Source organism: Ochotona princeps, chromosome 31 (assembly GCF_030435755.1).
Source record: "Ochotona princeps isolate mOchPri1 chromosome 31, mOchPri1.hap1, whole genome shotgun sequence".
Lineage (NCBI taxonomy): Eukaryota > Metazoa > Chordata > Mammalia > Lagomorpha > Ochotonidae > Ochotona > Ochotona princeps.
In genome coordinates, this window is record NC_080862.1 from 7,446,081 (window position 1) to 7,471,201 (window position 25,121).

Genomic DNA, 25,121 nt, shown 5'->3' on the forward strand with positions numbered 1-25,121 from the left:
GTGTGCTTGCCCCAGCACCAGCCCTAATGTGAACCGGTTGAAGTTGTAGCCCAACCTGGCCCAGGCTGCACCCCGTCCTGGTTCTTAGATCTGCCAGTGGAGGTTATGAACTGGCCCAGTCTGGTCTGCCCCCAGACTTGACCAACACATATGCTGGCAGGTACTGTAACCTGGCCTGGTCTGGGCTGCTCCCAGCCTTGGTTCTTGTGTTCACCTGCAGGGACTGAGTCCTGAAATTTTCCAGGCTCCTCTATCAAGTCTCCTTCCAGTGGCAGATCTCATGCACACCAGTGGCTCCTTGGCCCAGCCTAACTTGTCCCACCTCCTGTCCTGGCAGGAACATGGCCTTGCCCAACTGGCCCACACCAATTCTGGCTCTTACTGATGGATGCTACAGAACAGCCAAGCCTGGTCCTTGCCCAGACACAGTTCTCATATAATTCAATGGGGACAGAAACCTAGCCAAGCTCATCTTACACCCTCTTGGCTCTCATGAGCACCAGCAAATGCTAGAGTCTAGCCCAGTCCAGCACACCCCAGACCCAGTCTACACCATGCTAAAGGACACTGCAGCCATGTCTAGCCCAGTTTGTTGCACCCATTCCCAGCTCTCGCACTCACCAGTGAGAACCACAACCCAGCTGGGGCATCTCCTTAGCTCCCCAACCAGGCCTATTCTGTCACGGATCTTACACATGCCAGTGTTTGCTCTGACTCAGCCCAACATAGCCCATCTCCTATCTTGGCCTTTGCTATCGGATGCTGCAGCCTGAACAGTCCCGGCTCGTCCTCAGTCCCAACTCTCACTGGAAGGTGTTGCAGCCTAGCCCTCCCCAGTCTTTCTGTACCTGACTCATGCAAACCAGTAGGTGAGATAGCCTAGCCTGGCATGAACCACACTCCAGCCTGGCTTCTACACATGCCAGGGAGCTAAGATTAGCCCAGCCCTGCCTGGTATGCCCTCCTCCAGAACCAACCTAGACACTTGTCAACAGGTGGAGCTACCTTGCCTGGCCTGACCAATACCTAGGCCTGAACCACATGCTCACCAGCAGGAGCTATGGCCCACCAGGAGAATTTTCCAAGTTCTCCCACCAGGCCCACTGTACACCCAGATCTCACACTTGCTTCCGGGTGCTAGGCTCTTACCCAGCACAGTCTTCCTCTGTCCTAGCCTTTGTATGAGCTGGTGGATGTTGTGGCTTGGTCCACGCCACATTCTACTCTTGGGTGTGCTGGCAGTTGCTGCAGCCTGGACCAGCCCAGTCTGTTCACAACCCTAGCACCCATTAGTGTCAGAGGGTTCCATGATCATGCCAGGCTCAGCCAATCACCACTCCCAACTCTTAAGCTAACCAGTGGATTTGCAGTTCCACACAGGTGAGTCCATGTATCCCCCACAGAATCTGCCCCCAGACCTGGTTCTCTTGTGTGCTGGTTAATAGTATGGCCCAGCCTAAGACGACCTGTCCTCTGTTCCAGCACTCACTGGCAGGTGCTGTGATCTAGCCCTGCCAAGCAGGCCCCCAGTTGTAGCTTTAGTGTGCACTGGTGAGTGGTGGTTGGCTGTGGTCCATGCTAACAAGTCCAGCTCAGATCTTCCACGTGGACTGGTGTGTCAGTCTGACCAATAAAGGCCCTCTGGCCTCTCCCCTCCAAACTGCCAGGTCTCAGTCCCCTCACTTACCTGCAAGTACAGTGGCCTTGGCATTGTGCGACCCTCAAAGGCATTCCTCACCTGCAACAACCTCCTTCAACAGTCCTCCCTCCCACACATTCACTTGCCTCTTTCCCTGATCAGTCCATAGTCTTTGCATCCAGGAACACAGGGGTTCCCTAGCCCAGCCTGCCAGCTCACGGCACATGTACTGGTCCGTGACCGTACCCTTCCACATACAGAAGATCCAGAACCACTCAAAGTTCCCCAAGCCTGGTTCACCAGCCTACCAGGTCAGCATGCTAAGCTTGGGCTCACCTCTCCCCTTCCCCAACCCTGCTGAGACCAAGCACCTGAAGGAAATCCCCAGGCTCACTCTGCCTGCATGGACAGGAGCTCCCAGGTCCCCTGCAAACTCCTGCCAGTACTATCCCCCTGGTCTCCTATAAGTTCGCATCCCCAGATGCCCATGAGCCAGCTATAACTGCTGGCTGCCGCTGGCACGGGAGTGATAAAGTTTCTAAAGAAAGGGGGGAGAAAAAGCAGCAAAATTTTTCACAATACAGTATAAGTCTGCAACACCCTGAGAGTTTCCTTCAGAGTGTTTGTATCTTCGGATGATATAAATAAAATTTCTAATAACATTTTTAAATTCCTTTATTTTGAAAATCGGACTTACGGAGAGAGCAGAACCTTTCTGTTGGTTCACGTCCCAGGTGACCACAGGGTCGGTGCTGAGCCAGGCCGAAGCCAAAGGCCACTTCGTCCAGGTTTTCTGCATGGGTGGCAGGGACTCAAGCACTTGATCCATTTTCTGCTGTTCTTTCCCAGGTGCATTGGCAGGGAGCTGGATCAGAAGTGGGGCAGCCGGGACATGAACCAGCGACTATATGGGATGCCAGCATCACAAGCCACAACACCTGTCCCTCAATTTACATCTTAAATTAGTTTGCAGGCTGATAGGCATTATGACCCCATTTTTACAAAATAAAAATCAAAGAAATGGGCCCGGCACGATAGCCTAGCAGCTAAATTCACCTTGAACGAACTGGGATCTCATATGGGCGCCGGTTCTAATCCCGGCAGCCTCATATCCCATCCAGCTCCCTGTCTGTGGCAGTCGAGGACGGCCCAACACCTTGGGACCCTGCTCCTGTGTGGGAGACCTGGAAGAGACTCTGGGCTCGTGGTTTCAGATTGACTCAGCTCAAGCCATTGGGGCCGCTTGGGGAGTGATTCAGCGGATGGAAGATCTTCCTCTCTGTCTCTCCTCCTCTCTATATATCTGACTTTCCAATAAAATTAAATAAATCTTTTTTTAAAATCAAAGAAACACATACAAAAGAATTATGGCGGTGAACATAAGAAATTCCTATTTTCTAAAATACATTAATTTTTTTAAAAAATCAGCTAAAGGCCAGATTTTTCTGTTAGTTTCTATTTCACATATTAATGTTAATTTTTCACTCTTGAAAGGCGAATTTACAGAGAAGAGAGACACACAGAGGAAAATATCTTCTGTCTGCTGGTTTACTCTACAAATGGCTGCAACTGCTAGAGCTGAGTCTATCTGAAGCCAAGAGCCAGGAGCTTCTCCCGGGTCTCCAACATGGGTGCAGGAATCCAAGGACTTCAGTCATCCTCCTCTGCTTTCCCAGGAGCATTCGCTTGGGAAATTGGATGGCGAGTGAAATGCCCAGGACTGCAGTCCGTGCCTACATGAGCGGCAGGTACTGCAGGTACTGCAAGTGGGGGCACAGCCTACGGGGCCATGGCACTAGCCCGTGTTGACTTTTTGTTTTAAACCTCTGAGAGCTAGAGTTACAGAGATAAGATGGAGGGACAGGGAGAGAGCCATCACTCTTCAAAAGGCCACAAGCTGGCCCAAGCCAGGGGTCAGTTCTGTCCAGGTCTCCTGGGAGGGTGGCATGGCAGGAGACCAGGCACTGGGACCGGTTTTCCCTGCGTATTAACAGGGAGCTGGGTCAGACGCAGAGCAGGCGCGTCTATGGGATGCCAGCCTAGCAGGTAGTGGTTGAAGCCCCTACATGATGTCTATGGATCTCGAGAGATGAGGGTGAGGAGAATCCCCGACGGGCAGGGACAGGAGAGGGTGACTCACCAGGTGGGCACAGACCCTGGAGACCCACCGGGCTGGCCCTTCCCCCCGCTGGGTATGGACCCCTCCTATCTCAGCTAGATCTAGGAGCGGCCCACCCTGAGCCCTTCTGCCCCGCCCGGTCCACCCTGGCTGCGGGTTACACAAGATCCACCCAAACTCATCAGGACTGGGGTGGGAGGTGGGGGCCAAAAAAAGAGACGGGTGAGGACGAAAACCCCACGTAGGGCTCCTGTTTCTCCGCTGGACACACACGCCCAACGCCTCCGTAGTCCCCTCTGCGCTGCTGCCCCGGGGGCGGCCAGCTCACCTCCCCCGACCCACTGAGGCAGGCGCTCCCGGCCCGCAGGCAAGTTGGGACCCGGCCGCGTCACCCGCAGGGGAGTCGGAGCGCCTGCAGACCCCGCCCCAGTGGCCGGTGCAGCCAATCTCAGCGCAGGCACGCGGTGGAGGCGCGGCCTTCCCGACCACAGACCCGGGGCCTTAAAGCCTGAGTCAGGCCCCACTGGGCCAGATCCTCGGCCCCGCAGCGACCTCCGGGCTGCCGAGTGGGTGCAGAGTGCGCCTGCGCCCACCACCACCAGGTAAGCAGCCCCCCTGCGCCCGGCTGGAGTCCAGGGCGCCCGCACACCCAGATGCGATCCAGGAGGCAGGCGCGACCCTTGGGAAGCTCTGCCAGCCTTGAAGTGGGGGAACGGGAGAGGGCAGTCGGAGAACCCAGGCAGGCGCCGCGATCGCCCGGAGCTCCTCGTTGGGACGTTGGGTTAGTCAGCCTCCGATCTCAGTGCAGGGCGGCTCTCCCGGTCTGGCCGGGCCGGACAGGGCAGCCGGACCCCAACACGCCGATCGTGGTGTTCGCAGCTCCCTGCGCCGCCATAACCCGGGAAAACAGCTGAAGTGTGCGGCGGGCTGCAGGGAATCAGTACGTCGGGAACTGGGATCCCTGGGTCCCTGTGGAAAGGCGCTTTACCAAGGTTTGTGCCCAAAAAGAGCTTCGGGGACCTGTTTCACCCCCTGCTATGCACAGATGTTAGGGGGGTTCTCCTTGTCCCTACTTGGTCAGAGAACCCCATTAGAGAGGTTTTATCCAGTGACTTGGTATTTGTTGGTCAGTCAGCTGGTCGCAGCATTTTGTTTCCTAGTTGTTACTCAAGACTTTAACCCATTACATTCTGTGACACTAATCAAAACCAAGATTGTCATTATCACATTACAATGAAATCCATTGCAATTCCTAGAGCCCTTGTCAGGCTGTTTTTCATTGTTGGTAGCTGAATCAATTTTTTTTCCCACTGCCCTATTCTTCCTTTTCACAGTCTGCTGTTTATACTCGGGAAGGCCATTGAAATGTTTGATCCCATCATGCTGACCTGTTGTTACATGTCCCTAGAGAGTAAGATGGGGTTTTTGTTTTTAAAGACTGGGTCTAATCAGATCTTCCGTTTCTTTTCTCTTCCTAGGTTTTTGAACCATGAATCCTTTGTTTCTCCTGGCTGCCCTTTGCTGGGGCATAGCCTTCGCTATTCCAAACTTTGATCAGAATTTAGATACACAATGGTACCAGTGGAAAGCAACACACAAGAGACTCTATGGCCTGGTTGGTAACTCTGAACCTGTTGAGACGCCCCGCAGAGAAGGGTCCTTTGAGGCGGGGAGGGTCTACAGGCATAGAGTGTCTTCTAGAGTCCAGCTTTTACCCAAGCAATGTGGCCAGACATCCCTGCTGTGATGGGCATGGGCAAGACTAGGTCCCAGAGAACCAGCTCTTGGCCACACCTTCCCATCTCAGTCAAGTCCACCTGGTGAGGGTGGGCTGGGTTTTAAGTAGCAATGACCACCAACCGCTCTGTGATCAACCCTAGAATGAAGAAGGATGGAGGAGAGCTGTGTGGGAGAAAAACAAGAAGATGATTGACCTTCACAATGGGGAGTACAGCCAAGGGAAGCATGGCTTCACCATGGCCATGAACGCCTACGGCGACATGGTGAGTGTGCTGGGGGGACGCTCCACCCCAGGTTTCTTCTCCTTTTTACTCAATCTCTTAACTTTTTCAACTTTTTATTTCCATGAAGACCAATGAAGAATTCAGACAAGTGATGAATGGCTACCAAAACCAGAGACACAGGCAGGGGAAAATGTTTCACGAACCTCTGCTGCTTCAGACCCCCAAGTCTGTGGACTGGCGCGAGAAAGGCTATGTGACTCCCGTGAAGAATCAGGTATGCTGGTGTCCGATACAAGCCCTCCATGTCCCACATCAAGAGGAAGCTGGCACACGGTTCAGTATTTAGAGTATTCAGGTATGGGAACTATTGTCGTTCTCTGTGCTTTTTGATGTCTTTTAGGGTCAGTGTGGTTCCTGTTGGGCTTTCAGTGCAACTGGCGCCCTGGAAGGCCAGATGTTCCGGAAAACTGGCAAACTGGTATCCCTGAGTGAGCAGAACCTTGTGGACTGTTCTAAATCCCAGGGCAATATGGGTTGTAACGGTGGCCTCATGGACAATGCCTTCGAGTATGTGAAGGAGAACGGGGGCCTGGACTCCGAGGAATCCTACCCATATGAAGCTGTCGTAAGTGGGCACTTTCTCACTCCAAGTCTCCTCTTGGGAAAGTTGAAGTGATGGGAGTTTTTCAGAATGTACGTTTTAGCTAGTGCAGTGTCTCTAAGCCATCAGTACTGTCATTACACATCATTAGTCTTAGCACAGTTCTCTTGAAATGGTAAGCACACGGCTATTCTTACCTCTAGGAAACATGCAGAATATACACCCCATTTTATATACCACACATTTTCCCATGGTGAAGAACCATCCTAAGCAGGTCTTCTGAAACATCACCTACGTTTTCCATGTGGAATCAGAATTGGGAGCATTTCATTTCCTGGGATGATTTGTAGCAGTGATGCTTTGGAAGTCGGGAAGCTCCAGGTTGCTCAGTGTCTTGATTCTAGAACTTAGGTTTCCTCCGAGGCGGGTGGTAGTAATCCAGTCTCTTCCTCTTTAACTTTGAAAGGATGAAACGTGTAAGTACAGGCCTGAATGCTCTGCTGCCAATGACACAGGCTTCGTGGACATCCAGCAGCATGAGAAGGCTCTCTTGAAAGCCGTGGCCACCGTGGGGCCCATCTCTGCTGCTATTGACGCAGGCCACCCATCCTTCCAGTTCTACAAATCAGGTAGGTGTTGGTGATCTTGTCAACGTGTTGATTTTTATGTGCTTTCTCTAACACTAGGATTCTGTGGTTGTGCATTCAGTGTAGTGATAGTCAGCATTTTCTCCTGATTATAAATGCTTCATAAATATTTAGTGTGACTCTATAGTGAGGTCTCTAGCTACAATCTAATAATTTACCTAACTGTTCTTCAGCTGTTGAAACATTTATTTTTCTGAAAGTTTTTACTGCTATAAATAGGACTGTAAAGAAACCCATTGCTTAAGAGGATTTTTGTTTGCATTTTTTTGCATACATCCTGGAGGTATGAAGGGATTATGTTGATCTGGAAGATGAGTACCCACCTTTGAAAACTTATTTGGGGAGTTTTTTTAAGTCGAAAATGTTCTGGATTTAGTTGATTTCATTGATTTCTCGTGAATAAAGGTTGACTATTCCTTTTATTAACCATTACTAATTTTGGTAGATATTTTTCAGCGTTACACAGAGTCTGGAATTTGTTTTCACATTCTATTGAATGCAGGGGTGCCTCTTCCTCCATTGGGGACAGGGTAGGTCACTGTCACGTGTCACTTGGGGCTGCTTACCCCCATGTCAATTTTCCATTGGCAGGCATTTACTACGACAAAGAATGCAGCAGCAAGGAACTTGATCACGGTATTCTGGTGGTTGGCTACGGCTTTGAAGGAACACATCCAAACGTCACTAAATACTGGCTTGTGAAGAACAGGTACATAACCAACTCTACACCGCACATTTGCATTTTAAAGAAGTTGCAAAGTCCACATTTGGGTTTCAGTCCGTAAAAATTCAATTTTGAAATTCTAGAACCCTAGAAGTCTTGCTTTATTTACGGTGAACACAGAAGGATTAATGTTTGATTTTAACTGTATCTTACCTGTTGGAGTGACTGATTTGTAATTATAAATTATGGAAGTTTTCTTACAAAATTCTGCAACAAATTTGGCCTTCAAAGGCTTCAGATAAAGGATTGTGGGCCACTAGGTTAAGGGCTGATTTCTTCTGGAATCTCTTGTGCAGAACATCTTCCTCTGTTGATATTTTTGTTAATTCTGAAAGATGAGAGTTCCATGGCCAGCCTGTTGTCCCTTCCTCTCAGGAGTTGCCAGGATCAATTAGTATATCTGTCTTAGGTTTCATTGAATGGACTAACATAGCACATGACGGCTGTGTTGAGATCCCAGCTCTGCCTCAACCTTCTGCTTTTGAAAGTCAAGTTAAGGGCCTGGTGCAATGGCTCACTGGCTAAATCCCAGCTTTCCATGCACATGCCGCGGATCCTATATGGGCACCAGTTCATGTCCCAGATGCTACACTTTCATCCAGCTCCCTGCTTGTGGTCTAAGAAAGCAGCTGAGGATGGCTCAAAGCCTTGGGACCCTGTGCTTAAGTGGGACCCAGAAGAGGCTCCTGGCTTTGGATCAGCTCAGCTCTAGCCATTGCAGCCACTTGGGGAATGAACCAGCTGATGGAAGATCTTTTTGTCCTCTATAAATCTGCCTTTCCAATAAAATAAGAATAAATAAATCTTTAAAATAGATTCAAAATAAGGACCATAGAAATTAATACATTTCTAGAAAGATGACATACCTAGAATAGTGCCTGATTCATGGTAAGCAAGCACTACTTGTAAGTAATGGTTGTGATTAATAAGCTAATGGCTCATTGATTTCTTTTCAGCTGGGGTCCAGAATGGGGCATCGATGGCTACGTGAAAATGATCAGAGACAAAGACAACCACTGCGGGATTGCCTCGGCAGCCAGCTACCCCACCGTGTGAGCTGGCGCGTGGCAGGATGAAGGACTTGAGCATCTGGAGGGATTTTTATCGCAAAACTGACAAGCCTTTTTTGTGCAAAACACTTGAATCGTGAAGGATCCAAGTTACGATTTGCATTCTATGACATTTTTACAAGGGTAAAATGTTACCACTACTTCAACTACTGTTATAGACAGCTTTATGATATTGAACATTCATTGTTTAATTCTAAGACTTTTGAATTGCCATTTTTTTAAAAGGATGTATAAAGCTTTATTTACCTTTTAAAATAAATCTTAACTCAGTATGTAGAGGTGGGACTTTTTTTATTTACTTTTTAAAAAACTTGAGAGTTGGCCAGTGTTTTATAGTTGTTGAAACCACCAACATATGGGTGCCAGTTTGGGTCTGGCTGCTCCACTTCCCATCCAGCTCCTTGCTAATGGCATGGAAAAAGCAATAGAGGATAGCTCAAGTACTTGACCCTGCTTCCCATGTGCAAGACCTAGATGAAACTCACAGTTCTTGGCAATTGCCTGGCTCAGTCCTGGCCATTGTGACCAGCTAGGGAGTGAACCAGTGGATGAAGATCACTCCAGAGGTTCTACCTCTCTGTAACTCTGACTTTCAGATAATCAGCAGCAAACTGAAATCAGGAGCTGGAGCTAGGCATCCAACACAGGTGCTTCCATATGGGATGCGGCATCTTAACTGACCATCCTTTTCATTCAGCCAAATACCTGCCCTGGACTTCTTTCTGGTTTTAACGCTTTGACTGTCTTGTGTAATCAGGAAACATAATTGATTCAATGTGCCCATGGCACATGAGAAGAAAGATGATCTCTTTGTCAGTTGCTCATTAAACTTTTCAAGATTTTGTGTAGTAATTGTGTGTGTGTGAATATATATGTGTGTGTGTGTATATACACACATATATATGATGATGCAATACATCTTGATACACTTATATACTGTAGAATGATAACATATCCATCTCTGTTAGGAACAGCAGATAACTTATGGAAGTACACAAACCACAGCTATTTTCAGATGTGTGAGAGAGTATCATTAACCATAGTCACTTTGTTCTACAGCAGAGCACCAAAACTAAACTAACTCTTGAATGGAGAAAAATTTGACAGTCTGGAAGAAGAAAGGTAAACTGAAAAGGCAAACATTCGCTTTTTAGGGAAGTGAACAGATGTTCAGATTCATGGATGTTAGGAGGATATCAAGGAGAGTTCTTTGAGATCTGGGTCTAGACCACATGAGCATGCGGTTTGGGAATGGGCCAGACCCAGTTTTGTATTGTCAAGTCCAGTGACAGGACACGTCACTCTGCGAGGGGAACCTCAGCGGTTACCTAACGGCAACAAAAATAAACTTGTCTTGTGATTACCAAATCTCAGGTGTTTGGTTAATAGGGAGATGTGTCCAAGGTCTAGAAAAGATTGGGATAGGCTGTGGAAATAGTCCTGGCTTTGGAAGGGAGGAGACATCACATGTCAGAGACAAACTAGAAATCATTAAGCTAAACTCAGATTTCAGCTCTTTCATCGCTGCAAATACAAGAGTAAACCAGGCCAAGCAGAGAGTCCATGTGTAGTAACTACGAATCAGAACGTGTACGTATTTAGGAGACAGCAAAGAAATAGGTCAAATTCTGGGTGGCCTAGCGGCTGAAGTCCTTGCCTTGCATGCGCCGGGATCCCATATGGCCGCTGGTTCCAATCCCGGCAGCCCCGCTTCCCATCCATTTCCCTGTTTGTGGCTTGGGATGGCAGTGAAGGATGGCCCAAAGCCTTGGGACCCTGTACCCGTGTGACAGACCCAGAAGAACTCCTGGCTTTGGATTGGTGCAGCATTAGCCATAGTGGTCACTTGGGGAGTGAATCAGCAGACAGAAGATCTTCCTCTCTGTATCCTCCTCTGAGTATATCCGACTTACCAATAAAAATAAATAAAAGAAATAGGTCCAATTTCTAGATGAAGTAGCACGATACCCCTTAGGTATGTAAACAATAACATTTGAAGGTCCCATAATTTTAAGAAATCACTAGAAAGTTCCAAACCAAATTTCACTGAGATGGAAGGCACTTGGATTTTTTTGTAGAATTCTTTCTCCCTTTCTGAAAAATATGAGCGTACTTCAAAAGAGTGGACACTACATATTATGAAAAAATTATGCACAGATTCCAAAATTTTTGTACCAAAATAATTTCATCTTTTAATTGTCCCATGAACGTTAAAATTTCTTAACTGAAGTAATGTATCTTGGCAAATCAGACTATATTAACCACTGCTTTCAGTTTGCTGTCCATTCCAGTAACCAATCCTACCTTGTCTTCGGTAATTAAGGGCTGCCACTTAACTTCTTCCATCCTGAGATCCAACTACTTCCAATGCATCTAAGAATCCCAGCTCAGTAGCCGTTCTTCCTACTGCTGACCTATAGAGAAGAACAACCACAAAGCTTTTTTAAAATCCTGGAAGATCCTCCTCACCATTTTATTTTTTACAGTAATCTGCTTATCAAGGAAAAAAAACCATTATTCTATGATAACTGTTGCATACACTGCAAACTTTATTCAAAGCCATGAAGATTCATTTATTTTTATTTGAGAAGTAGATCTGCAGAGAAAAGGAGAGACAAAAATAGCTTCCATTTGCTGGTTCACTTCCCAAATGGACGCAATGGCCAGAGGACTAACCTGTTAGGCCACCGCACCAGCCACAAGTTCCTTATTTTCTCATACCAATGTCAGTCCCAAAGTCTGTTCTTGAAGAAATGAATCACAAGATTGTGGGGACAAGCCCAAAATTCACAGGCTGGCCACTCAGGCACAGTGTTTTTTATCATATCCTTGAGGCAGAATTCTCTCTTCTCCAAGAAATCTGTTTTCATTTCTAGGGTCTTCCAATGACTTGGGGAGGCCCACTTATACGATACAAGTTAATCTGTTTTACTCAAAGTCCAATGACTTTTGGAGGCCAATCACTTTTACAAGATACTTTCACGGTAATATGTAGACTAGTGTGTGACACAACCATAGCTTAGCTAGATTCATGGAAATATTGAAAACCAAGGAATATTCTTTATGATGTAATCCTGGCCACTTTTACTTCCTCAGCTTTCCACCTGCTCCTCCTCCTGGCATTGCCCCACTTTACACCCCTTAATGCATGCACGCTTTAACATTTTTACAATTCTCTTTAAAATAAATTTATTCTAGTTTTGATGATGTTTACATAGTTGAGGAGGATGAATGCCCATATGAATCACTGATCAGGAGAGGGAGAGCTGAGGTACGTGGGAAAGTGGATGAAGACAACTGTTTCCATTTTTTTCTCTTCCTGCATCTGAGGGAGCAGGGGATAGGACGGGAGAGGGCTGCTCCCAGAAGTCTAACCACGTCAGTACTCAGGGATGGGGGACAGCCACTCGATACCATCCTCATGTTCCGAGGATACTGCCCCAGTGGTTTCAATGGTTTTGAAATGCCGTTAATCTCATTGTTCCAAGGTTGAGGAAATCTTCCCAAGATCCATTGCCTGACATAGTCCACCTTAAAGTCTCGGCTCGCCAAGACACTTGGCTGTCAAAGCTTGGCTAGGAGAGTTGCCCAATTTGTTCTGCCCTCCATCCTTTGGCATGGTACTAGATGTCCTCTGCATGCCTCAGTGAGCTGTCATGACCCCCATGCACATCTGGGCATACTATCCACTGCCCAGGCTTTAGTGATGAAGGAAGCCCAATTCTGATGCATGCATCCCAAGGTCAGACCACACATCCTGTGATTTTACCCATGGTTGGATTTTGAGTCCAGCAGTCCAGTTGGTGGGGAGGGGAGAGGTTCCCCAAAGAAACCTCACCTGAGCTAATCCCAGTCCTGACTCCTCAGTGTGCCAGCTAGTGCAGGGTCCGGCTAAGTTTGTCACCCGCACAGGCTACACACACACAACTGGTGGCTATACTCACCCAGGCAGTTCTGTCCCCAGCTCCATCTCTTACACAAGCCACCAGATGTTGTGGTTCAGCCCAACCCTGCCCACCACACAGTTCTCAAATAACCTCAGGGGCCAAACCTGAGCTGGTCCAAAGTTGGGGGTCAGAAGCTTCTTCCCCATCTCCCGTGGGGGTGCAGGGTCCTGAGGCTTTGGGCTTTCCTAGGCCAGAAGCAGGGAGCTAGATCAGGAAATGGAGCTCTGGGATAGGAACCAGTGCCCATATGGGATGTCAGCTCTGACAAGCAGTGAGTTTTTTTAATCCTTTTATTTCCTACCCACTTGTGTCATTATTATACTTGAAGTCAGTTTCTTGTGGAAATCTTTTTGGATCATGACTGCCAATCTAACTTTTAATTAGCATAATTAGCTCAATTGTATTCAAGGCAATGCTGATATATTGGAGCTGAAGTCTGCTCTGTGTTCTGTTTGCTGTTCCCATTTTCCGTAACCCCCTCATGGGTCATTTGAACATCTATTAGAATTGTAGAATGATTTATTTGTAATATTTTTGAGTACAGTGCTGTGCCACATAACATTTCAGCTGACAATGGACTGTGCATATGAAGGTGGCCCCACAAGGTTATAAAGGAGCTGAAATGCTCCCTTGTGCCCAGTGATACCACAGGCATCATAAACATCACAGAACAATAAATACACTACTCGTATGTTTGTTGTGGTGCCAGTGTAAACAAACCTGCTGAGCTGCCAGCTGTGTAAAACTGTAGCACGTGCAATTATATATAGTACATAATACTCCTTTAAAAATATTTATGCACTTAACTGACTGGCAGAGCTGCAGAGAATGAGGGACAAGAGATTCGTTGATTCACTCCTCCAATGAGTGTAATATCTGGGGCTGGACAAAGCCAAAACCAGGAGCCTGGAACTTCACATGGGGCTCCCACGTGAGTGGCAGAACTCAGGCCATCTCCTACTACTTTCCCAGGCTCACTGACAAGCATGTGGATGGGAAGTGGAACAAAATCAGAAGTGGGACTCAAAATGGCACCCATGTGGGTGGGATGTTGGCATTGCAGCAAAGCTGGCCCCAGTTCCTAATACTTGATGACAGTGATAAACAGTTACATCTTTGGTTTACATATTTACTAATAAGATCAGGCACTGCTCTTGGTCTTAACCAGAAGCGGCCGTATTTACTACATTATGCTTTTTTATAATTATTTTACAGTTTGCTTTTACTTACGAAAGCTTAATGGAGCAAGTAGTTGATACTGTGGTGAAGACACCATTTGGAAAGTCCACACCCCACAGCGGAGTGCCTGGTTCACGTCGTAGTTCTGCCCCCAGGTCCAGCTGCCTGACAACGTACAGAGGCAGCAGAAACTTGAGTCCCTATTACCCACCTGGGGATCTAGATGGAGTTCCAGGCTCCTTGTTTTGGCCTGGCTCAGTCCTGACTGTTGGTTATTGTGGACATTTGGGAAGTAAACCAACAAATAAAAGATCTCTCTCTCTTCCCTCTCTCTCCTTCCCTTGCTACCTCCCTCCCCCCACCTCTCTCTCCTTTACATAAATAATAAATACATGTTTTTAAAATGTTTTGAATTTACTGTAAAACAGCAGGCTGTGTTAGGGCAGCCTCATTCTTATACTACTCAGGCTTACTGAGTCTCTTGATTACATAATTTTCTCTTGTGTTTGATTTGATTGTGTGCTGCTTTGCTCACCATAGTTCTAGGAGCTACAGGCTATGCCACGTGTGTCGGTATATACATACATAAAGGTACACACACATACACACACACTGTGTAGCCTAGCTCTAGTACTCTGTACCTTCTAGGTTTGTGTGAGCAATGCTGTGATGCTCACACAATGACGAAACTGCCTTAGACACTTGTCAGACTCAGCCCACATCATTGTCCAACAAATGGCCGTGTATAGCTTCGTACTTTTTAAGTGGTTACTCAAAGTATTACAGTAAGCAAATAAAGCATGTCAAATCAATCCTGGTAAAGTTCAAAAACCTTATTTCCATTTAAGCTCTGTTCACCAATTCTATCCCCAATCTTCCATTGTGTCCACTCTATAACCTTAGTATATGTGTTGCTAAATTTATTTTTCTTTTGCATTTGAAAGACAGAGAGATCTTGCATTGACTGGTTCACTCCCCCAAAACCAGGGACAGAATCAATGAACCCTGAGGTAGATCAATTACATTAATCCAATGTGAGCAACAGGGGAAGAAATTAAAATGACGGCAACTCAGAAACCTGCGAGACAATACCAAAGGAGTTAACGTATGTGTCATCAGCATCCGGGCAGAAAGTGAGACTGAACAAGTATCTTACAAAATAAACCAAAATTTCTCAAAGCTTGGAAACCACATAAATATCCAGGAGTCCAGAACTCAATCCTGACCTCCCAGAAATGAGGTCGCACCCCAAATATTTGAGCTGTCACCTGAAGTCACCCAGGGCACACATCAGAAGCAGAACCAGGACTTGAACCAGGAACTCTGATATGAGATGTGGGCATCCCAAGCAGTTTTTTCAAAAAAAAAAAAAAAAAAGATTTATTTATTTTTATTGGAAAGACAGATATACAGAGAGGAGGAGAGACAGAGAGGAAGATCTTCCGTCCGATGATTCACTTCCCAAGTGCCTGCAATGACTGGAGCAGAGCCGATCCGAAGCCAGGAGCCAGGAGCCTCCTCCAGGTTCGCAACGTGGGTGCAGGGTCCCAAGGCTCTGGGCCGTCCTCAATCTGCTTTCCCAGGCCACAAGCAGGGAGCTGGATAGGAAGTGGAGCTGCCGGGATTAGAACAGGCACCCATATGGGATCCCAGTTCGTGAAAGGTGAGAACTTGAGCCACTAGGCTATGGTACCAGGCCCCCAAGTAGTTTCTTAACTGTTACGCCAAATACCTGCCTTGCTGACTATATCTTTCAGTTTTCTAACTTCCACTTGGTTTTTAAAATAATTTTTCCTTCTTGGGTCCGGCGGCATAGCCTAGTGGCTAAGGTCCTTGCCTTGAACGTGCTGGGATCCCATGTGGGCGCCGGTTCTAGTCCCGGCAGCTCCACTTTCCCTCCAGCTCCCAGCTTGTGGCCTGGGAAAGCAGTCGAGGACGGCCCAAAGCTTTGGGACCCTGCACCCGCGTGGGAGACCCGGAAGAGGTTCCAGGTTCCTGGCTGCAGATTAGCTCAGCTCGGGCTGTTGCGCTCACTTGGGGAGTGAATCATTGGACGGAAGATCTTCTTCTCTGTCTCTCCTCCTCTCTGTATATCTGACTTTGTGATAAAAATAAATAAATCTTTAAGAAAAAATAATTTTTCCTTCTTTGGTTAGATTTTTTGTTTGTTCATGTTCAAAAAAAAAATATATTGTAGGCCCCTATGTTGGCTCAGTGACTAAACCCTCACCTTGCATGCACTACCAGGATCCCATGTGGGCACGAGTTTGTGTCCTGGTTGCTCCACTTCCCATCCAGATCCCTGCCTGTGGCCTGGAGAAGCAGTCAAGGACGTTCCAAAGCCTTCACACCATGAACCATGTGGGAGCCCTGGAGGAAGCTCCTGGCTCCTGGCTTCAGATGAGCTCAGCTCTTGGTGTTGTGGCCACTTGGTGGGGGGGGTGAACCAGCAGATGAAAGGTCTTTCTGTCTCTCCTTCTTTCTGTGGCCCTGCCTTTCCAGTGAACAAATAAACAAATCTTTAACAAAGAAATCGTCATTGCTGGCAAAGGCATTTCTATGCTGAGTACCTACAATTCCTTGTCTGAGTTCTCTGACTGCCAATGTCTGTGCATTGTCCTTTTTTTGTTGTGAGTTTGTTGTTGTTGTTGTTGTTGTACCCCACACACTTTACATATTGTACTATGAGAGTGTGGATTCTGCTTATGTTTTCCTCAGCAGGTCTAGTGCACGCACAAGGCAGGAATGTTTGTTCAGCTTCCTGTTAAGACTCCTCCCAAACACCTTGGCATAAATGGGACACTGACTCACCCTGCATTGTTGCAGATGGGTGGGGTGAAAGTTCAGACCTTCTTCACCCTGCAGTCACCTTCCCGGCCCAAGTGGGACACTGACTCATGCAACCTTGTTGCCCCTGAGTCGGGTTGTGAGATCAGTTCCCTGATTGGCTCCTCCCCCCCAATGTAAGGGGGAGGAGAGGAAAAGGCAGAAGACTTGACTCATGACTGACACCACTCCGTTGTGCTTGGTGACGGCCAAGTGGAGGTGGCTAGGGACAGTTCCCCTGGGGACCTCTATGACAGGCACGCAAAGTGTGAAGTGTGGTCATAACAGGCTCTGCCTTCACTGCCTGCCCAAGTACCACCGCTACCGCCTGGGTGTGTAGGCACAGCCCGTGGCTTCGCACTGCCCTGGGAAGAGCTGTGCGTCTAGAGCACTGTGCCTAGTGTCAGGTGGTGGATAGAATCTCAGCTTCTCTGTCACTCTCCTAGCGGGGAAACCAGATAACTGCCACCTGTTTCTGCCAGGCAGGTGATCAATGAGCTCCGAGCTCAGCCCTGCCGATCGACGGCTGGAGAAAAAGATCGCCTCGTTTGCTTCTGTCGGGGTGGGAAGTGGTGTGGCTTTCCTGCCGCTATTTGGCTAGAACACACTGGTACTGCTAGAAGGTTTCCTTCTGTAGGCCATCCATTCCCAAACCTTTGGAAAGGAGAATGGACTTCCCCTGGTGCCTTTTTGCCCTTCTGTATCTTTGGCTTCTGTGCTACTTTGTCTGTAGGTGAGAGATGTAAGGAAAGCTTATCACCTTACAGTCCCCAAAGCCTGAGGTCTCTGGGTCACCTGTCTTCTTCCTCGGTGTCTTTATTTTTTTTAAAGATTTATTTATTTTGATTGGGAAAGCAGATATACAGAGAGGAGGAGAGACGGAGATGAAGATCTTCTGTCCAATGATTCTTCCCAAGCAACCGCAACGGCTGGTGCTGGATGGGAAGTGGAGCTGCCGGGATTAGAACCGGCGCCCATATGGGATCCTGGGGGCGTTCAAGGTGAGGACTTAATCCATTAGGCCATGCCGCCGGGCCCTACATCATTTTTTTTAACTGTCCTTTTTCTGTCCTGTCACATCCTGACCACTGACACGTGCTGTGCAGGCAACACCGAGGGGCACCGGCAAAAAGGGAAGCTTCCAGAAATGCCCACTATCTTGAGCAACAGTACCAGCTCCGGGACAGGCATTCTCGTCACCCTGCTTACTCTAGGGCAGTCTCCTGACAAACGACTCCCCCTGCGTGGGCATTAGGACGCTAAGGCTGCTGACTTGGTGGCTGGGTTTGCCTCTCAGCTTCAGCTCCTGACACCTGCTTCCTGCCAGTGCAGATCTCAGGAGGGAGGGGGAATGTTCCAAACCTGCCCACGCACCCGGAAAACCTGGGTTGACTTCTCAGCTACTTCCTGGCTGTAGCCCCAGGCCCGGCAAACACGAAAATAAACAGCTAAAATCAATCCAAAAGTGATGGGAGTTTTGGAAAAGATGATAAACTACTAACAGAAAAGAATAAAGAAGGGAAACTATAGATCCATGTTCTTTATGAACACATCCACGGAATTCTCCAACTGTAAATCATATCCATAAAAAAATAAACAACAGCAACCCGACTGTGGTTTATTCTACAAACGTGAAACTGGTTCAGTATTTAAAAATCAGTCAATATAGTCTGTAATTAAGCAAAAGAAGAAAACCACACAAGCGTATTAACTGAGACAGGAAAAGTGTTTGATGAAATTCAACATCCATTCATAATCACTCTCAGAAAACAAAAATAGAAGGGAATTTCTTTAACCTATTAAACTGCAACTAACGCTAACATCACATTTCATGTCTAAAAACTCATTGCTTTTCCCTTAAAATCAGAACCTAAGAATGTATGCTCTCCCTAGTACTACAGATACTCCTAAAATTAAAAAAAAAAAAAAAAAACTACTTCAACAAAATCAATCGCTACCTAAATAAATGATAAGGTATACCAGATTGGAGAAAGTCTCTATAGCTCAAATTCGCAGGATTTTTGGAGTAAGGCTTGCATTTGGAACCAAATCTCCATCCCTTTGATATCGGTTTTATCAAGTCCCAGCCTCTCCCTTGGTTTGCAGTTCCTCTGTTCTGTGATCCTAAGTCACTCCTTCGTAAAGATCAACTCTCTACACTCAAAGAGCGGTGCAAGGGTTGGACTGGGACAGCAGCATTCCGGATCCCAAGGCTCAGAATTCAATGGCAACCTCTACAGTTAACAGCCTACCGCTAGACTCTATGTGGAAATATTTTTCACACATGTCAAGCCCCAGTCAAACAAGGTAGCAACCAATTACCCGTGGAACCCAGGCAGGCTGGTGCCCATTTTGCCATCATAGCCTCCTTTAGCTGACCAACTCAAAGAAGGCCACAGACATTGTGAACTGACCAGTGACCCCCGCTCACCACGTAATCCCTACTTTAATCCGTAACATTCACAACCTTAATACCTCAGGAAGTCCAAGAATTAAGTGACAGCTGCTTGACTCTTTGCACACTGCAAATAAACTGCCTTTTTTTTTTCTACCACCCCAACGTCAACACTTGGCTTATTGCATGTCAGGTGAGTGGACCAGGTTGCGGGGAGGGTGTTCTATAGCAATTCCTCCAGCCAGTTTTATTCTTTAACACCTTCATTTTACGTTTACTAGCCTCCTTTAAAAAAAAAAAAAAAAAAGGCAGCTTTTGGTTTTGATTTGGCTCCTGGTAGAAACTAAATTCCTGAAAATGGAATGCACAGTATATATCCAACATAAAATTGTATAATGTTTCACTGAATCAGAGCATGGGATGTTTGTAAAGCTATTCCTTTACAAAATGAAATGATAAATACGAGACCAGAACAAAACAGGACCAAAAAGCATGAGTAAACCCTAAGCAAATGGCTCACCTCCACAGGGTGTTTCTATTCTGTGCCTCCACACATGACCTTCAGAGTCCCTTACAGCCCTGTGGGAAGCCCACTATAAACCTTTAACAGGGGAGGATAAAGCACCTGCCTGGGTTGTGGGTATGTCTGCAAGGTACAGTACATCACCTGCCGGTGAGTGGCTACTGCCTTACAGCCCCACTCAGCGAAGGCCCGTAAAGGCTGTGTCATACACACCCTCCCAGCGGGCAGGGCTCAGGGGTGGGTATATTTGGATGCTCATCTTGTGTGGAAGGAGACATCATGACATTCATCCCAAATGGCTGAGTCAGTGGACTGGAAGTCCAGGGAGGAATATAATTGTAAAATTAGTAAGGAGCCCTAGAGGAAAAGAGGTGGATGCATTGGTAGGAATGCCACAGAATGGGAGGATGGAAATGCCAGCCCAGGGATAGGATACCGGGGGCTGAAACCCAAGCGGGGCTGGGATATTTGTGTCTCTGACATTGAATGCTATGCCATGAGTTGATCTTCATGCTCTTCTTCTTTTTTAAGGCAGATTTGCAGAAAGGACAGAGAGAAAGATCTTCCACCTGCTGGTTCACTCCCCAAGTGGCCCCAATAGCTGTAGCTGAACTGAAGCCAGGAGCCAAAAGCTTCTTCTGGGTCTCACATATGGGTGCAGTGGCCCAGAACTTTAGGGCCATCCTCTGCTGCTTTCCCAGGCCATTAGCAGGGAGCTAGAACAGGAGCCAGATCGCAAGTGGAACAGCCAGGGGAGGAACCAGCGCACACATGGGATGCTTGCACTGCAGGTGGAAGATTGTTGAGCCACCCTGACCGCCCCATGTTCCTCTTCTTAAAGCCACAGTTCCTCCAGGGCTGGTCTGGAACGGGTCAGGTTCTGGTAACACTCCCTTCTTTTCACATCGAGCCTGATATGACAACACAGGTTCCCACAGCCACAAGTCACAGAGTCCCCTTCATTAGAAGGCCTTCTGTGTTCTATTGCTTCTTAACAATAAGAGGCTGGGACTTGATAAAGAGTTGGAATGTAACTATTTCACCTCTTGTGATTCTGTCAGCACCTAGCATGTCTGCCATACAGCAGGTTCTCAATGCTTGTTAAATGCACAGGTGTGTTACTTCTTTCTCTCCAATGCATTAATTGTTTAGGCATTTCTTCTAAACAAAGAGTTACTGCATACAATTATTTTTAAATTTATTTTTATCAAAAGGGCAGAATCACAGAGACAGAGCGGGAAAGATCTTTCATCTGCTGACTCACTCCCCAAAAGGCTGCAATGGCCAGAGCTGAAGCAATCTGAAGTCAGGAGCCATGAGTCTCCTCTGGTCTAACGGTGAGCCCAGGTAAGAGCAAAAATTCCAATGTTTACCACATGCCTTTAAACAGATTTCTACTACGCAATAAATAGCCCAAACTCCAATGTTTCCAAAAGTGACATGCCCTGTTTCACAGACCTGCTCGGAACAGAACAGAACAGAACATCAAGTTGCCAAGCTTATTACAAAACGACCCAAGGCGGCCGTTAATTATTACACTGGTGCGCTTCATGTCTGCATCACACATTCCACAGTTTTTATACAGAAGACGTCATGTCATGAAAAAAAAAAAAAAAAGAAAGAAAGAAAGAAAGAAAGAAAGAAAGAAAATATTTGGTTATCGATGAGCGGGAAAACACTTTTTGATCCTGGAGGAAATCTCACAGATACTGAATAGGGTAGACAACCGCAGACGCATTCCAGGTTGGGAATGCAGCTTCAACGCCCGGCCCCACCCCAGGCACCTGCTGGCCAGTCACTGGGCGGGAGGACGCCCCGGGGTGCGGCCGAGCGAAGCCAAGGGACGCGCGCAGGTGCAGGCGGGCAGAGGGAACCCCACCGCAGCCCACCCCAAGGTGCGCGCCCACACCCAAGGTGCGCAGGGCAGGAGGACAGCTGGCCCCCCTCCTCCCCTGCTCCCGCCTGCCGGGGTGGGCCTCGGGGCCGGCTCTGCGCTGGAGACCTCGCTCCGCCGGGTCCCGGGGCGTCCTGGCGCCTCGGACTTCTTGGAGAAGCTGCTGAGGAAGCACGCTTTCCGCTTGGGTTCCCATGGGTCGCTCGAACTTCTGGACTCCGTCCCTTTCCCCACCCCATGGGAACAAGGTCTAATCCTGAACTTTGCATTTCTTAGGAAACTATATATTGTTTTTATGAAGTAATATCGGCCAAGTACGTACTCATCTGGGCTCCTCGTGAGGTAAAAAAGCAACAGGATGCTGATTCATATTTTATGTAGTACTGAAAGCTTTCCCCTCGCCGGAGCGGAGCTGACCCAAAGTCAAGACTCAGGAACTTTCCTTCCAGGTCTCCCACGTCCCGTGCAGGGTCCCAAGACCCAAAGGGCCGTCCTCTCCTGCCTTCCCAAGCGACAAGCAGGGAGCTGGATGGGAGCAGCCGGGACACCAACCAGCCCCTGTAGGATGCTGGTACAGCAGAGGCTTAGCTCACTGCTCCATGGAGCTGGCCTCTGGAATATGCTTTTTTTTAATTTAAGAACAACTGTAGCATTCTTTAATATTCCTACTTGCCAGTCTACGTGTTACCCGCAGCGTTTAGGGGCGGTCACAGAACCTGGAAAGGTGAGTCAGGCCTGGATTCTGCCACCCAGCCGCCTACGACGCAGGGGACGACGCAAGGGGGACGCTGGTGCGTGACGGGGCGGTTATGGGAAATGTAGTCCTGAACCGTGTGCACAGCTCACCGCGTCTGGCTCCGGGAAGGGGTCGCTGCGCTACAGTCGGCATGCGCACACTTGGCCCTCCTGTCCTTTGGTCCTGGGCGGGAATGCGCACCTGTGGTAGGACGTCCTACAACTTCCCTCAGAGAAGTGGGCTTGTAACCCACCCACAAAGCCAGGATAGGAAACCCAGGGAGCCTCCCGGCGCGACCCTCAGTGCACAAAGTGAGGGTCAGGTTGTGCTGGGCGAGTGCTCTGTCCCTCTGGCAGCCGGACAGGGAAAAGCTGATTTATAATGTTGATGGTGACGGGCGTGGAGGCTCCGCGGCTTCGAGACCCCACGCTCTGGAGCCGGAAAGAACCAGGTAAATTCCAGTTTTGTCCCCTGTTTTCAGTCGGGCGAAGGAAGGAGCCGTGGGCGTCAGGTTTCTCACCTGAAGACCAGGTTGTAATTGACTGCCTCACGGCGGCGTTGTTGTTGTTGTTATAGAAGACACTTTGTGCCTTCCATTGGATGACTCGCCTGAAGCCCTCACAGCCACCACTCTGTGAGGTCGGCATAACCCTGTACTCAAATAGCAACCGAGGCGCTACTGGGTGCAGCCGTGCGTTTTTCTCGAGTCACGAGGTACAAATCAGGAAGCGCTGATTCAAGGGCAGGTGTGGTTTGCCTCTGGTCTCAAATGATGTCTGATGTCCTGTGTGCCTAAAATCGCCATTGCAGCCCCGCCATGCTTGGCCAAGTCCCCGAATACCCAGCCACACGATGGGAAGTGAATGTAGATGAATTCTTAGAAGAGGTTACATGTATTTTGTATTTTCTGGTTGTCCCAGGCTGTACAAGTATTCCACCCGAAGTCTGGTTGAACAGAAACTCCTAGGCTCTTGTATGTGGATAAACTGTCAGTAATTTCCATCTGATAAAGTGAAGTTCCCAGGCCTACACCTCAGATCCCCAGAAGAAGTTATTGCTGCTGCTGCTGCTGCTGCTGCTGCTGCTGCTTTTGAGAGTTATTTATTTTTATTGGAAAGGCAAATTCACAGAGAGAAGGAGAAACAGAGAGAAGGGTCTTCCATCCTCTGGTTCACTCCCCAGGTGGCTGCAACAGTCAGAGCTGAGCCAATATGAAGCCAGGAGCCTCTTCGGGGTCTCCTACGCGGGTGCAGGGTCCCAAAGCTTTGGGCAGTCCTCGACTGCTTTCGCAGGCCACAGGCAGGGAGCTGGATGGGACATAGGGCCACTGGGACACACACCAGTGTCCATATGGGATCCCAGGGCGTTCAAGGTGAGGACTTCATCCTCTGAGCCATTTGCACCAGGCCCCAGAGTAATTCTTGATCTCCGTGGCGTGAGTATACTGGGTTTGGCAGGTAATACTGTCTGCAGATGTCTGGCCCATGCTTCGTGTCTGTGAAGAGAACAAGATGAGCTGGAGAGAGCCTGAGGGAAGCTGCCTTGTAAAGACCCCTTAGTGGAGGGCTAGGTGGGAGTGTCTGGGGCGGGGAAGGGAAGGGAACGAGGAGAGGCTGGGAACCATGCTTGCTCCATCCCTCAGTGGCCACCAGCCTTGGCCAATACTTGGTGGCTCTCAGATGTGGCCATCACCACGTGACACTGGTCATGCTGTCCTGAATATCCTCCGGGAGTCCCATGGAGATGCCTCATGGAGGATTTTGACGCCATCAGCCTCTGACTCATGGAGGTGTCTTTGAGAGCGTCCATGAATGGCCCAGGGCTGCCCAGTCTGACAGATCCACTCCATCAAGGCTAAAGGTCTGTATTTGAATAGTTATCTATTGGGATCACCTTTTACCAGTGACTAGTTGATGTATGTTCGAATGATTTCCAGCCACAAATATTCACACACAGCTTGCTTTCTGTAGACACATGTCTTCATTCTCTTAGGTAACTGGCATCACTGGGTCTCATCCTAAGAAACTCCCAACATGCTTTTCAAAACGGGTGTACCAGTTTGCATCCCCGCCAGTGGGAATTTTTTTCCTCTGCCTGTCCATCACTGTAAGGTGTATCCATGGAAGCCATAGTAGTTTTCTGTTTCATTTTTTTTAAACATTTAATAATGAGCATATCTTCTTTTGTTCGCATCTGTTTCTCTTCTTTGGGAAAGTGCCTGTTCGATTTTTTTTTTTTTTGTAACTTCTAAAGATTTGTCCATTCTATGTAAAGGCAAAGTTACAGAGAAGAAAAGACAGCGGTCTTCCCTCCACTGGTTCACTCACTCCTCAAGTGCTGCACTGGCCAGGGCTGAGCCTGGTCAAAGCTCTGTAACTTCATCTGGATCTCCTACATGGATATCAGGGAGGGGCCCCCAAGTGCTTCGGCCGTCCATCATCTGCTGCTTTCCTAGCTGCATTAGCAGGAAGCTGGATCAGGACTCAGACTGGTGCTCTGTAGGATGCTGGCATCACAGCCAGCGGCTTTACCCACTGTGCCACCAATGCCAGCCCCCATTTATGGAGAATTTTATCTATTCTACAAAACCTTTCTGTAGAAAAATGATTTGTAAATTTTTTTCAGCTTCTTTGGGGGAGTGTGCAGTTTATATTTTAAAAAAAAAAAATTGTATTTTGGACCGTGCGCCATAGCATAGTGGCTAAATTCCTCACCTTGCATCCGCCGGGATTCCGTTCAGATCCTGGCTGCTCCACTTCCCATCCAGCTCCCTTCTTGTGGCCTGGGAAAGCAGTCGAGGACGGCCCAAGGCCTTAGGACCCTGCACCCACACGGGTACCCAGAAGAAGCTCCTAGC

The 25,121-nt window shown here is 48.0% G+C and overlaps 1 protein-coding gene and 1 long non-coding RNA gene across 2 annotated transcripts in view; one reads left to right on the plus strand and one right to left on the minus strand.

Moving 5' to 3' along the window:
* Nucleotides 1–22,188, minus strand: part of LOC131478378 (uncharacterized) — a 37,142-nt gene extending 14,954 nt beyond the window's left edge. Inside the window, exons 1-2 of the long non-coding RNA XR_009244442.1 lie at nt 21,851–22,188; nt 11,069–11,178 (exon numbers count right to left, since the gene is read on the minus strand). This is a non-coding gene — a long non-coding RNA (uncharacterized LOC131478378). The remainder of the gene's footprint in view (nt 1–11,068; nt 11,179–21,850) is intronic.
* Nucleotides 5,234–9,040, plus strand: LOC101520681 (procathepsin L-like). Its single transcript, XM_004591806.3, has 7 exons — nt 5,234–5,373; nt 5,639–5,761; nt 5,850–5,996; nt 6,123–6,347; nt 6,790–6,952; nt 7,562–7,679; nt 8,651–9,040. The coding sequence occupies exons 1-7, from the start codon at nt 5,248–5,250 to the stop codon at nt 8,748–8,750; spliced, it is 1,002 nt and encodes a 333-aa protein (XP_004591863.2). The 5' UTR covers nt 5,234–5,247; the 3' UTR covers nt 8,751–9,040.
* Nucleotides 22,189–25,121: the final 2,933 nt, after the last annotated feature.